Below are 13464 nucleotides of genomic sequence, written 5' to 3'. Positions count from 1 at the left end.
ACAGGTCACTGTGCACAGGCAAGTTATGAAACATGTACTATAAACAGGCTCAATTTATTAAAAGGTCAAATAGCCTATTACCACAAAAACACCCTTGTTCTGGAGCATGATCCGTATGTCCACTCCATCAGCAGTACACCTAAAAACAATTCAAGTATCTAACAAAGACAGTTGGCTTTAGACAATCCCAAGCGAACTGCATTACTCTAATATGTAGAAACAGCTTGTTAGAACTTTCTTTCTGAATAGCTATTTTAGCAGATTAAAATCATTCCTATTTTAAGAGTCTGCGAGTATGAGCTGATATTAAAAATTTCTAGCTCTGAAACCACAGAATGCTTCCGTAGACATGGCACTGTCTAAAAGTGGACTGAGGTCAGCTTAATGCTGCCACTCGGGTGTGGATTTTTCACACCTTGACCAACAGTGAAATTGACCTAATCTTCTAGTGTAGACCAGGCTTTATAAAATAGATTGAAGTTACCCTAGAACCTTCAAAAACTAGAGCGGTAGCTAAATGACTGTTGGCTGAAAGGCTTTGGCCAGTCAGGCACTCTGATATGAAGTCCTTGTAACATTAACAAATGAAGGCTTATATCCTTCATGCCAAAATTTAGCCTTTTCAGCATCTTTTAAAAAAGCATTAATACAAGAATTGCACCTGCTTCTCAAATTGCAAATGTTCGTATTTATTAATACATTTATAAAGCACCTCCAAAAGCACTCAGAGTGCTGAACAAGCATAAAGACAAACTTAAAATTACAAAGCGGGTAAACAGAACAATAATTTTGTTCAGTAGTTATTGAAAGACAACAATCCTGAGCAGGCAATGTTTCTCTTATCCTTAAGTCCTGGATCTTAGCTCATTTGTCTGCTGTCCCAGAGAACTAAATACCTTGCACAGTGTCTACCCAATAATGGATTGTCAGTTGTAGAAAGTCTGCAAAACAACTATTTATCACCATCACTTTTTGACTAGCACATTTTTAACATTCCACTCCAAGAGGCAGAAAAAAATTTTACTGGAAAAAAAATATAGTCAAGTGAAGGGAAATAGTAAAGACTTGACACTGAATACCGAGGACACATAAAATTAACAGCATTTTCTGCCAGCTGTTGAGGGAACTAAAATAAGAACAAAGGCCAGATCTGCTCTGGTAAAAAACAGTTGAGGAAATGAACCCGTTAGTCCAAAATTTTATGTACAGAAGGTAGATAAAAAGAGGGATACATGTAGATACTCATAATGGTTGCACTCTACTCACTACTACATGGCACCCCCTTCTGGGGGTTAGCTCTGCCTGGTTCTGCATCCCCTGTCTTCCCTTCCACCATTGCAGCTCTCCTCCCACTTCACAGCAGAGCAGTATAACTGCTTCAGGACTCACCCCTCTGGCCAGGTCACACTGATTTTCCCCTTCAAGGGAAGTCTTTCCAAGTCTCCCTGCACAAGCAATGTCAAGCATTCTTCACGTCCCCTGCCTTATGTCACTCCTGCAGAGACTCAGGCAGTCTTCCCATTCACTGCCCAAAGCAATAAGGCTCTGCAGTAGAGGGTAGGGGAACCCAGGCCTGCCCTCTATTCTGGCTTTCAGTCAAGGGCCTTACAATGAGCAGTTAAGGTCTGGGTCCTCATAAACCTTACCACTCTCTTGCTTGGACTACTTCCTGTTGCACTTCTTTAAGCTCTTCCTTTGCCAACCCTCTTAGTCAGACCCCTCTCTCAGGCCTACTAGGTGAAGGCTTCCTCCCTGCCACCCTCTCTCAGTGGTGCCCCCTGCACTGCTCCAGTGTTTTAAGTGTAGCCAAGCCCCTACACTTTTTTTTTTTTAAACAGACACTAACCCTCTTGAGCACTATAAGAGTCATGTATGAAGCAGATCCTTTGGGACACTTCAGAAGACATGCACATTTGAACGGCAGATGAAAAAGCTGCAGCAGTGCAGAGATAGTCACTCCGATTTACTATCATGAACATTAGGTTATTATTCTCACAGAAGCTATTCTTTTATCAGTGTCTCAAGTCAAGTAAATCCAATATGTTCTCTCACTGATTGTAAAAAGGGAGTTTGGCATATAGTGCCTTCTCTCCTGAAGAACCAAGAAGCATCATTAACAGAATGCTAGAGCAAGCCAGAGGTATGTCACCAGACAGTCTTCGGCTGTCCACACTACCACTGATGTTGGCAAAACTTGCGTCACAGGGCTGTGAATGTTCCATCCCTCCAAGCAACAGTTACGCCAGCATAAGTGGTAGCGTGCACAGCACTATGTTGGCGGGAGAGCTTCTCCTGCCAACATACCTATCGCCACCCACTGGGGGTGATTTAATTATGTCGACTGGAGAACTCTCTCCCATCCGCATAGAGCAGCTACACAAGGGATCTTACAACGGTGCAGCTGCACTGTACAGCTGTGCCACTGTAAACTCTCTAGAGTAGACAGACTTAAATTCTCTCTGCTGTTCCTATTGGGAGGAATTATGTAGGCTCCCTAACAGATGTACAGTTAAGGCTGCATTGATATCTACATTTAAAACCAGGAGTACATTCCCTCTGTAATTTGAAGTCTTTAAATCATGATTTGAGGATTTCAGTAACTTAGCAAAGGATATGGGTCTACAGGGGTGGGTGGGGAAGGTTCTGTTGCCTGTAATGTGAAGGAGGTCAGAGTAGATAGTCATTATGGTCCCTTCTGGCCTTAAAGTCTGAGTATTTCACGCTTGATTTAGTCTCCAAATTGAATCCTTTTCAGCTGAAATTCCCCATAGCATCTTATTCATTGTTACTTCAATGCAAGGAATTGCTAAATTGTAGAAGATGAAGTATGTTAGATAAGCAGCAGGTCTTACCGCAAGAAGTAGATCCAAACTGAAATCACATAATGGATACACATTTTCCTAACATGAATAATTTAGTGTTTCTATTGCTTACAAATGCATTTTAACAGCACATGTATTATATTGCTTCAGTGTACTCAAATGGTCCTGAAAATAGGTGTATTCAGTATTGTTGTAGCCCTGTTGATTCCAGGATATTACAGGGACAAAGTAGGAGAGGCATTAACTGGCATTTCACCTTGAAGGGTCCCTTGAAATGTGTTATCTACTTATGCTAAACACTCTGTTCCACCTTGTATGAAGGTGTACATTTCCCAGACCTGAAGAGCTCTGTGTCAGCTTGAAAGCTGCTCTCTCACCAACAGAAGTCGGTCCAATAAAAGATATTACTTCATTCCTCCCGCCCCCTATACTTGCCTCTGGAAATAAGTAGTTTTGCAGATACGAAGGAACTTATTCCACTTTGGTTTGGTGTTGAGAGGACAGACTGGAAGGATAATCTGATATCAGGTATTCATGAGCTGTTCTTGAGGCACCTTAGAGACGAACACATTTATTGGAGCATAAGCTTTCGTGAGCTACAGCTCACTTCATTGATAAAGTGAGCTGTAGCTCACGAAAGCTTATGCTCAAATAAATTTGTTCGTCTCTAAGGTGCCACTAGTCCTCCTTTTCTTTTCATGAATACAGACTAACACGGCTGCTACTCTGAAACATGAGCTGTTCTGTTTACTCACACAAGTAGCAGATTCAGAATTCCTACACAGATACACATCTTAAGAGCCTGACTAATATCCTTCAAACTAGCACAGTTAGCCTTAGTATGAAACTTTAGTTATGTCTACACTGCACTTTTGTCAGGTGTGGACAGCACTTTGTCAGTGGGAGATGCTCTCCCGCCAACAGAGCTACCACCCCTCAGTGGGCGATTTCATTTAGTTGGCAGGAGAGCTCTCTCCAGAGAGCAGAGCGGCTACACTGCATGCCTTACAGTGGCAAGGCTTTAGCAGCACAGCGGTGTCACTGTGGGCTATGCCTACATTGCATAGCTTAAGTACAACATACAGCAATAATGCTTGCTGTTCCTTGGACATTGACTGTTCAGTAACAGTGCTCCGCATTGCCATGTAGAGAAAACATTCTGTTAATTCCCTTTGCTACTAGCAGAAGAGCGATTTAGAGGCAATGAACATCTGATGTCACTTAATAGGCATTTGTCAATTTAGTGATTCATGTTACCATTAAACAGAACTTGCATAGATCTAAAGTTTGGCAATCATATAAATGGACTCAAGAGTGTCCGTTAAGAAAAATGAGATCTTCAGGATTTCAGTCAGCTCCCCCCAACCATCTTTTACAAAACGGAGGTCTAACTTCATTTTCATTCACTGAGCAGCACCTGAGCTCCATTTGGAGACACCACGGGGTGGAGTTGGGGCGGGCACAAGCACCCATCAGTGCCGGGGGAAGTTGGCGCCTCTGGCTGCTATTATAAATTTGCTGCCCCTGCAAATTTGTTGGCCTAGGAGATAATATGCTGCTGCATAGTCTTAGAGTTTTCAAAATACAGTGTAAAATACCAGTGGAAGATTAATGCTCTTATCTGCCTCCCTCAAAGTACATAATTCTGAATAAATAAAAGCAGTATTAAGGGGAATAGTAAGTGTAGATGTGCATGTTAAAAACTACGAGTGACTGGTAGCCTGAGTATCCAGTTTCTGCATAATAGTTAAGTACTGGAAATTAACTAACTGTATATATCACTATAGATGAAAAACTGGTTTAGTCAGGAGTTACTTACAGGTACTTTGCAACAAGCAATATTTAAGAGTAACACTAAATGCCAATTTAGATCAATAAAATGACAACATATTCCTCATTCCACCTTGTATCTTGACTGTCAAATGGCTTGGAGAACTACTAACTATTGCTTAGCATAATCATTTTTATCCAGGATGTGAGCTTTTAAAAGATACATTAGAACACTTCTGTTGAGTCAGACTGATGACATGTGTACAGGATATTGAAACACTCCACTTGTAGAGGAGAGCTTGCACTAAGAGGAGGACTAAGGGGGATGTGGCTGCAGTAACTGTTGTCCCATCTCCAATAAGGCAGGTGTTTAGGTGGTTTGTGGTGAAATTGGGAAGGAAAGTTATTCAGATTTGCAATCTGTATTCTAAGAGACCAAGACCATTATTTAATAGATAACATCCCTGCCAATGCCAAGAAACACATGCACCTGTCAACCTAAAGTTTAAGATTTACATCTGATAAGATCATTTTCCAGGAAAACTGGTCTGATCCTGGCACCTCCCAGTTTGAATTACTTCTTGGTAAATGCATCCTAAAAACACCAAGAGAATTACTGGGAACAGTAGTGATACAGATAGGTCTCTGGAATCAGGAAAGAAGCCACAGTGATGAGTAACATTCATTAGACATGAAGTCTAATAGTCTTAATAACTGCCAACCTGTTCCTCAAACTAAACAGCACATCCTTGAAAAACACCCTTATGAAATCATTTTTCAGATGACTGTAGGTCAAGTGCACATTTGTATTCATATCACTTGAAAAAACCTTCATATTGACATTACTTTCAGAATATAATTTGAGATAATTACAACTACCCCAAACCTCATTTTTTCTTTAGGCACTATCATACTTCAGACCCTGGTTAGAGGGTCTACTGGTCTTGGACACAAAAAATTAGTATTTCAACACTGAAGCAAGAGAACCCTTACAGTTACTTCTGACTGCACGTTGTGATCAGACATTGATTCTGCCAAGTAGAACCTAAGGAGTCAAGGATAAAGAAACAAAGAACAGTCTTAGTCACTATTTCATTGTCTCTTGAAACTCATGAGAGAATATATAGCAGAGTATTTGGCGTTTACAGAATTTTAAGCATTTTACTTAAAATTAAATCATGATTGTCTATTCGGCTAAATAGAAGTGAAATAAGAGCATACATTTGTCATTGTAGGACATGCAGAATATAGAAACCACTTATCTCAAAGGCTGAGGCCAATCTAGTATCCAAAACAAGGTAAATGCCTGGCTTTCTGTTATCCTGGCAATAACTTAATATGCCAGTTCCAAAACAGAAAATCTCAGTTTCACATACGATACCACCAATTAAAAGCTACACACTATTTTATGAGATTAAGTGTAACAAAATAAATCAAACCATACACATCTAAAAGCCCTGCAAATATCTGAATTGGCAAAAATGAGACTATCAAGATAAGGACTTCTGTAAATTATTAATTCTAAAGGAAGTTGAAAAATTCTACCTATATAATTATATACTACCAGCTGTGACTGGCAGATACAGTACGCAGCTAACCACATGAAAAAACACAGATCCAATTCCCATCTAAGCTATGGTCAAAATGCCAACCTAAGCAAAATGTCTCTTGGAAACAGCTTCCTGGAGTTGAAGCTTCAGATTAAAGAGAAAGCATTAACTTTAGTTGATTATCATAACTTGATAAAGTCCTCAATTTTACTACTTCTTGCACATCTTGTATTGCCATTTCACCGTTAACTGTAGCAACACTGAGAACACCACCACACAACAATGCTCTGGTAAACTAAGCCAATTAAAATCAATAAGATATAAATCAGTCTAGATGATGTGGTATTAAATTTGTTAGTCTCCAAGGTGCCACAAGTACTCCTGTTCTTTTTTTGGCATTAAATTGTAATTCAGTTTCTTTGGAGGATTATTTTAATCAACTACAATAAGAAACAAAATTGGTGGGTATCATGTAAAAACAAGGTGTTAAGGCATTAGCCAGGAGTATTCCCATCTACAATTCCTGACTTAAATCCTCAGAGCAAAAAACACAAATTCCTCGGTGTTTTAGCATGCCAAATCTCAATGCATTCCAGGCCATGGACACTAGACTACATTTTCAGTTTATTACTAGAAAGATTAGCACAGGGAGACAAACTGTAGCCAGCTGGCTCAGACTGATGTTCAATTTTTATAACATGGAATCCAAGTCAGAGACTGAAAAGCTAAAGCTATTACACATTCAACATTCTAGTAAAACTATAGAGTTTTTAAAATATGGAAAATTTCTCATGATGCACAGTTAGCCTGTGAAACTCATTGCCACTATAGGAAGACCAAGAGCTGAGTAGGATTCAAAAACAGGATGGGTATTGATATGGTAACAAGAACATCTGGAGTAATTTTTGAAGAAGTGTTACATCTCTTCCAAGCATAAAACATCCTCCTCTGAAGAAGGCTAAGATGATGCTTCCTGTAATAGCAGGTTATTTTAATTGTCTAGTAAGGAGTTACTTGCAACTTCATCTGAAGTAGCTGGTACTGTCCACTAACAGATAATGAAATTAGAGGGTAGATAGACCACTGATGCCATCCAGTATGGCAATTTCTAGGTCTCTTTCCTGACCAGCATATTAACACAATTTTTACTACCACCTTCTCACTTAGAGCAGTTCCCTATCTTTGCCCTTTTCCTCAGTTACTTTAAAATGCAGCAACTTGATATTTTGTTTTACAAACTAACTATGGCTCTTCAAGTTCTGTCCATCTCATGCAGTGTGACTTGTTTCCAGGGCTGCATTACTTGCAGTGAGCCACCAGTTAAAAATAAAGCACTCCACAAGAGTTAAGTAGTTGTTCGAGTACCAAAATGAAGTGGGGTACCTAACACCATTCTCCAGTGAAGTCTGAAGGATAATTACTGCAGAACATCTAAAACCAGGCAAATTAATGATTTTGGAATTCTGCTCCACTTAACTCTCCCCTCCTCAATAATTTTCTCTCAATTCCTTCAGGGCTTTTGTAATTCCATATCCCTCTTTCAATATATTTACAGGCATACTTCCTAGGTGTGTCACTTCTCTACTCTAACACAGTCTTTCCTAGTTGCTGCGTTCATTGCTCCAGTAAGTTGCTGCTTCTCCTGTGCTCTTGTTTTATCCATCCTATGTGTTTGACCCAAGAAGCAGAAACTAATCTCCCTTGGAAAACAAGGAATCCCTGTGGCACCTTAGAGACTAACAAATTTATTTGGGCATAAGCTTTCATGGGCTAGAACCCACTTCATCAGATGGTGGGTTCTAGCCCACAAAAGCTTATGCCCAAATAAATTTGTTAGTCTCTAAGGTGCCACAAGGACTCCTCGTCATTTTTGCTGATACAGACTAACAGGACTACCACTCTGAAACTAATCGCCCTTGACTTCCCACTGTATACTTCGACCTAGTTAATTTTTCAAGTGACCACTCTGCTGTAGCACCACAAGCTATTTCCTAGCACAGAGGATGCCTGCAGCTAAGTAGCACTATCAGAGCTCCAGGAGGGAGACAAAGTTAGAGGTAAGAAAACATCCATTTCTACCAGAAAGAGACATTGTAGTTTTAGGTACAGAATACATACCGCCATACTGACTGCAGGAAAGGCCTTTCATACCCCTGGAAAGGTCAATTGTGTGGATCCCTAGCTATTTTTGAAGAAAAGGCCATCTTTAGCACTAACTAGCTAAAAGTAGACATTTTTCTTACAACAGTCGATTCTGCTGAAAAATGGATGACACTCAGTTGCTATGTAAGGTAAGGGGGAAGTTGTACATACAACCACCAGATGTTATTTTTGAGAGAGTGTGGGAACATCATCTGCTCAAGAGGTAGTTATTGCTGTCTATCCTTTTCTTGTCTTTTCACAGGATCACCTTAATTGTTAGGGTGTCATATAGCTGTTCCCTTTAGATGGTGGCTTGAGGAAAAACTTAACATTTTAAGTAAGTCTTTAAAACAGTGTTTCCTAAGGTGTAGTGGGGTGATGCACACAGTCAAGCCTCAATTTTTCTCATCTCATATGTTATGGTTGTGGAGATACATTTGAGTCACATTTTTCCAGGCCAAATGATGCAGTAACATCTGCCAGAGTTTGCAAGGAGCCTGAAACAATAGCTTTAAGGTGTGAATTGCTCCCTTCATTTTAAAGGGCATCCATTCAAATCCAAACAGTTTAAATATCAGCACTGTAACTTAATTCACAGCTTATCAAAGCACATAAAAAAGCAAATGTTATATTATGAAGATTTCCACAATCTACTGAGTGACCACTCATTTTGAAACCAGAAGGAGATGGGCTTGGGAGATACCACCAAACACTTCCCCCCCATCCCTTCCCAATCAAAAAGCAGCCCAGCAGGATATCTAAGATGCACCAAAAGAAAGCCAAGCCAGAGTTGCTCATAGGCGTTCTCCAGTTGTGGGGGGGGGGGGGGGGGGGAGGGTGTATTTCCACTTCACCATATTCTGTATCTGTATCATTATTAAAAAGAAAAGGAGTACTTGTGGCACCTTAGAGACTAACCAATTTATTTGAGCATAAGCTTTTGTGAGCTACAGCTCACTTCATCGGATGCATTCCACTGAATGCATTCGATGAAGTGAGCTGTAGCTCACAAAAGCTTATGCTCAAATAAATTGGTTAGTCTCTAAGGTGCCACAAGTACTCCTTTTCTTTTTGCGGATACAGACTAACACAGCTGCTACTCTGAAACCTGTATTATTATTGCAAACTTGTTTTAGTTTCAGACAAACTAACAGGCGTGCAAACATTTAATATCCACTGTTGAATGTCACTCCTTAAAGTACATTTAATTTAATCAGAAACTCCGATATATGACTATCACCACATGGTGGAGTTAACAGGGTATGTGTGATTGATTTCACCCCCTTCTAGGGAAATGAGCTTTTAAAGAAGTGGGCAACACTGCTTTAGAAGTCCTGAATTCACATTGCAAGCTACAGAAATCACTTCCCCTATTACTGGAAGGTGGCAACTATATAATAGCACACTGGTCTCTCATGCTGTGCTAAGTGAGGTACAAGGGTGATGTCTATTAAAGTATGTCAGACATCATAGTAAAAAAAGTCAGTTCTTCCTTCCACCGAATATCACCACACATTCTGCAGAAATAAGCAGGTGCTTTCTTGGTGATTTTCAGTCATTCCATTTAATATGGATTTAGAAAGGAATAACCATGAGTTTTCAGTAAACAAAATTTATTTTCCCTGATCGGTGCTTTGCAACTCCCTAAACTGATAAGTCAGCAAAACGTGCGTGTTTATAGTTGGCAAGCATACTGATGCTAACTAAGAACTACATTTAGTTAACCCCAAGACTGTGGCTCAGATCTAAACTAAAGCTGGAACTGTAGAGTTAACTCAGACTGCCCTCATAATCCCTGGTTAAATGATCAAGGTGCACTGTCCAAAGTGTGAAGTACTTTTTCCTTCCTTAATGTCCCCACTTCCATTTAATTCTTTACGCCATTTGAAAAATAAGTGGTTTAATTCTCTTTGGAAAGAGTCCATGCTTACAGCCCTGCACTCATGAGAAACCTACAATAGGAAAAGTCAGTATGAGTGAGTAAAAAGCTGATAAGGAAATGTACGCTTTAAATGGAAACAAGGAATTATGGTAAACAGAGTAAAAAGTTAAGAAATATCTTGATAATTCCCTTTAACTTTGGACCTCATGACATGTTAATTTTCATAGTTTTCATGCCATTTTCAACCTTTTTCCCCTATGAGAAGTTATTCTGTTCATGTTTATACTTTAACGAAGCCAGTGACTCCAGTATTCCAGGCACAGACTATTAACACAGAAACAGGCCACCTGGCAGAGGAACGTGACTGATAATCATGCCTATATGGTTACCACACCCTGAGAATACCAGTAATGAAACAACTTTGATAGCTGCAGCTTCCATCGGACTCTAGCAATAAAAACATTTTTCAACTGCAGTAGTCAAAGATCACCTTCAAGGTTGAAACTTCCAGTCCTGTACACATTGCTAAATATAGCACTCTTGCCATATATTTTTTCTAAAGCAAGAAGTTGTATGTGGCATTTGTTGGGTCTAAGTAGTTCCATATATATTGCAGGTTTCAGAGTAACAGCCATGTTAGTCTGTATTCGCAAAAAGAAAAGGAGTACTTGTGGCATCTTAGAGACTAACCAGTTTATTTGTTTATTTATTTATTTATATTACAATAGCTCCAAGAAGCCCCATTTAAGATTAGGACCATTGTTCTACAAACTGTACAAACACTAGATATGATGATGCCTACCTCAAAAAGCTAATACCTTAAGATGAGAAGTAAGATGTGGGGCAGGGAAATGAGAATTGAAGAGGTTTGAAATATCTCCATTTTATAATCATAAAGAACCAGCTATCATGGTCTCCCCCTCAAGCCATCATTAGTTGACATTTCTTATTTGTTTCATGTAGAAGTGAATGCTGAAGAGAAAGCACACACTCTTTACAGGGTACTTAGAACTGAGACAAAAGTTGAGCCTTGTTCCAATTTTTAGTTAAAAAAAGCAGAACTTAATAAATAAGGTTTCAGAGTAGCAGCCATGTTAGTCTGTATTCACAAAAAGAAAAGGCGTACTTGTGGCACCTTAGAGACTAAAATTTATTTGAGCATAAGCTTTCATGAGCTACATAAAATAAAAAATAAATTTGTTAGTCTCTAAGGTGCCACAAGTATGCCTTTTCTTTTTAAGAAATAAGTTACTCTAAAAGATACAAATCTGTCTTAAAAGAACACTAAATCACATTTCAGTATGTACAGATGACATCAAGTTATGCTTAGGTATGTGAAACTAGGCCAAAGACCTTCCAAAAAGTCTGAGCCAATAAAACAAAAAACTAAATTAGTGGCATTTATGCCTAGTGAAACTTGCACTTTTGTTATTGCAGAGTGCTAACTTCTCTGCCAATTAAGACTGACCTGTATTTGTGCAGTCTGAGCTTTCTTGAAAAATAGCAAATATAATTAGAAAAATGTAAACAAAATTTACCAAAAAAATAAGGAAATGAAAGTGAAAGAGTTAAACAAAATATGAAAAAGGAAACTTACAATGCAAATAGTTTTGTAGGAACTTTGTGTAGCCCAACTTATAAATCAAAGCACTGTACTACCACATTTACAGCCAATCCAGGTGCTAAAAATACTTCCTTACATTTCTTTTTTGCATCAGTATAACATACCTCCAATAGATTAAAGTTTTTTGCTTTACACATGTCAAATTATACTACTGAAAAACAATATACTGATAGGCCAAAATACACCTAAGAAGCAATATTTTACACAAGCTAGCTTTAAACTCGTAGCACTGCTGAGATAGCAACATTTAATCACATCAGCTAGGAAACACAGGACCCAGTGCACAGGTTTCTACTTTCTGTTTTATATTTATGTTAGCCAATCTCATAAATCGCTAAAGTGATAACAACATATATGTGAAAGGAGCATAAAGTCCTCGACAATAGGATAAAGAGTAGCATAAAAATAGAATTTCAGGAAGCAGCATTTCCAAAGTCACTTTCAGTATTGATATAGGAGAATAACAGCATATTCATGTGTAACAGCAGCAGATCAAGTTCTCATGGTGTCCATAAGAAATGAAGTTTCTTAAATTACTAAAGTAGCGTAACAGCCACAAAACAGTTTCTGTAGGAGAACTGCTGGAAAGAGTGAGGTCATAGTGTATTCAAGATGTTGAGGATATCGGTTTGGCCCTGTTCAGCTGTGGACCTGTCCCCTTCCCATACATTTTACCAGACCAAATTCCGAGCGGTGCTACTACGGAGGACGCTGTGCCCCATGCCGTACGGAGACACAGCCCCCGAAGGACTGCTTCTCTAAACCAAGTCCGTCTCACCAAACACCCTAGAGACAAAGTCTTTCTCGAAGTCAGCCATGCAGAGCCCTCCCGGCCAAGAGAGCTGACCACGGCCAAGGGCTCTCCAAGAAGTTGGGGGGCGGGGGAGAGAGTCCCTCAAGCTGGGAGCAGCCGACCTGGCAACCCAGGGCTCGGAGACCTGGCTGAATTACAAACATATTTTGGCCAGGTCCGTGACCCCTCACCAGCCCGCCTCCTCCGGCGCAGCGGGCAAGTCACTGCCGCAGCGGGGCTAGCGAGTGCCCAGGGCATGTCACTGGACGCTCAGGGGAGGGACGACCCCCACCGGTCCCCCAAACCTCCCTCGGAGGGGAGGGGCCAGACCCCTCCGCCACGGGGCTCCAGCCGCCCGGGCTCTCGGAGGGGAGCGAGCGAGCGTCCCCGGGGGTTTCCGGGGCTGCGGCGCATCTCCCGGGGCAGGTTCCCACCCCGGGCTCGGGGACCGCCCCCAAGCCTGGCCCCGGGCTGGGTGAGGGGGCTCCCGGGCTCTGACCTGCCCACAGTCTGGTTGGCCAGCAGCCTCATGCGGTTGAACTGCTTCTTCATGGCGGCGGCTCCTGTCTCGGCGCCTCCCGGGGCAACGCTGCGGCCAGACCCGGCCTGCGCCCAGCGGCAGCTCGAACCGCCAGCTCCGCTCGCCCACCACACGCCCCGCCGGCCGCCCCCACCGGAAGCCGCCGCCACTTCCGGCTCCGCCTTCCGCGTGAGGGACGAGTCACGTGGTGGTGGTGGGGGGGGGGGATCAGCATCATGTGACCCAGTCGCCTGCCTTGTGGACAACATCCGGGCCCTGAGGCAGGGAGAGGGCCAAAAGACCCGGATCGGGGTCACCGCGTGGGGCCGTTCCCCTGCGCCCTGGGACCCGGATGTTGGCA

At 41.3% G+C, this 13464-nt stretch overlaps 1 protein-coding gene across 4 annotated transcripts in view; it reads right to left on the bottom strand.

The window, feature by feature from the left end:
• ARHGAP17 (Rho GTPase activating protein 17) overlaps positions 1–13264 on the bottom strand; it is a 65819-nt gene extending 52555 nt beyond the window's left edge. For 2 of the 4 annotated variants that reach the window (XR_013347405.1, XM_077829245.1), the window contains exon 1: positions 13083–13264. Coding sequence is in view for 3 of the 4 variants with exons in the window: in XM_077829245.1 (XP_077685371.1) it covers positions 13083–13135 (53 nt within the window). In the remaining variant the exon portion in view is untranslated. The remainder of the gene's footprint in view (positions 1–13082) is intronic. The other 2 variants (XM_077829243.1, XM_077829246.1) reach the window with 2 other exon arrangements.
• Positions 13265–13464: the final 200 nt, after the last annotated feature.

This window comes from Eretmochelys imbricata, chromosome 10 (genome assembly GCF_965152235.1).
Source record: "Eretmochelys imbricata isolate rEreImb1 chromosome 10, rEreImb1.hap1, whole genome shotgun sequence".
Lineage (NCBI taxonomy): Eukaryota > Metazoa > Chordata > Testudines > Cheloniidae > Eretmochelys > Eretmochelys imbricata.
The sequence above is the reverse complement of the archived record's forward strand: the minus strand, read 5'-3'. Positions and strand labels throughout refer to the sequence as shown.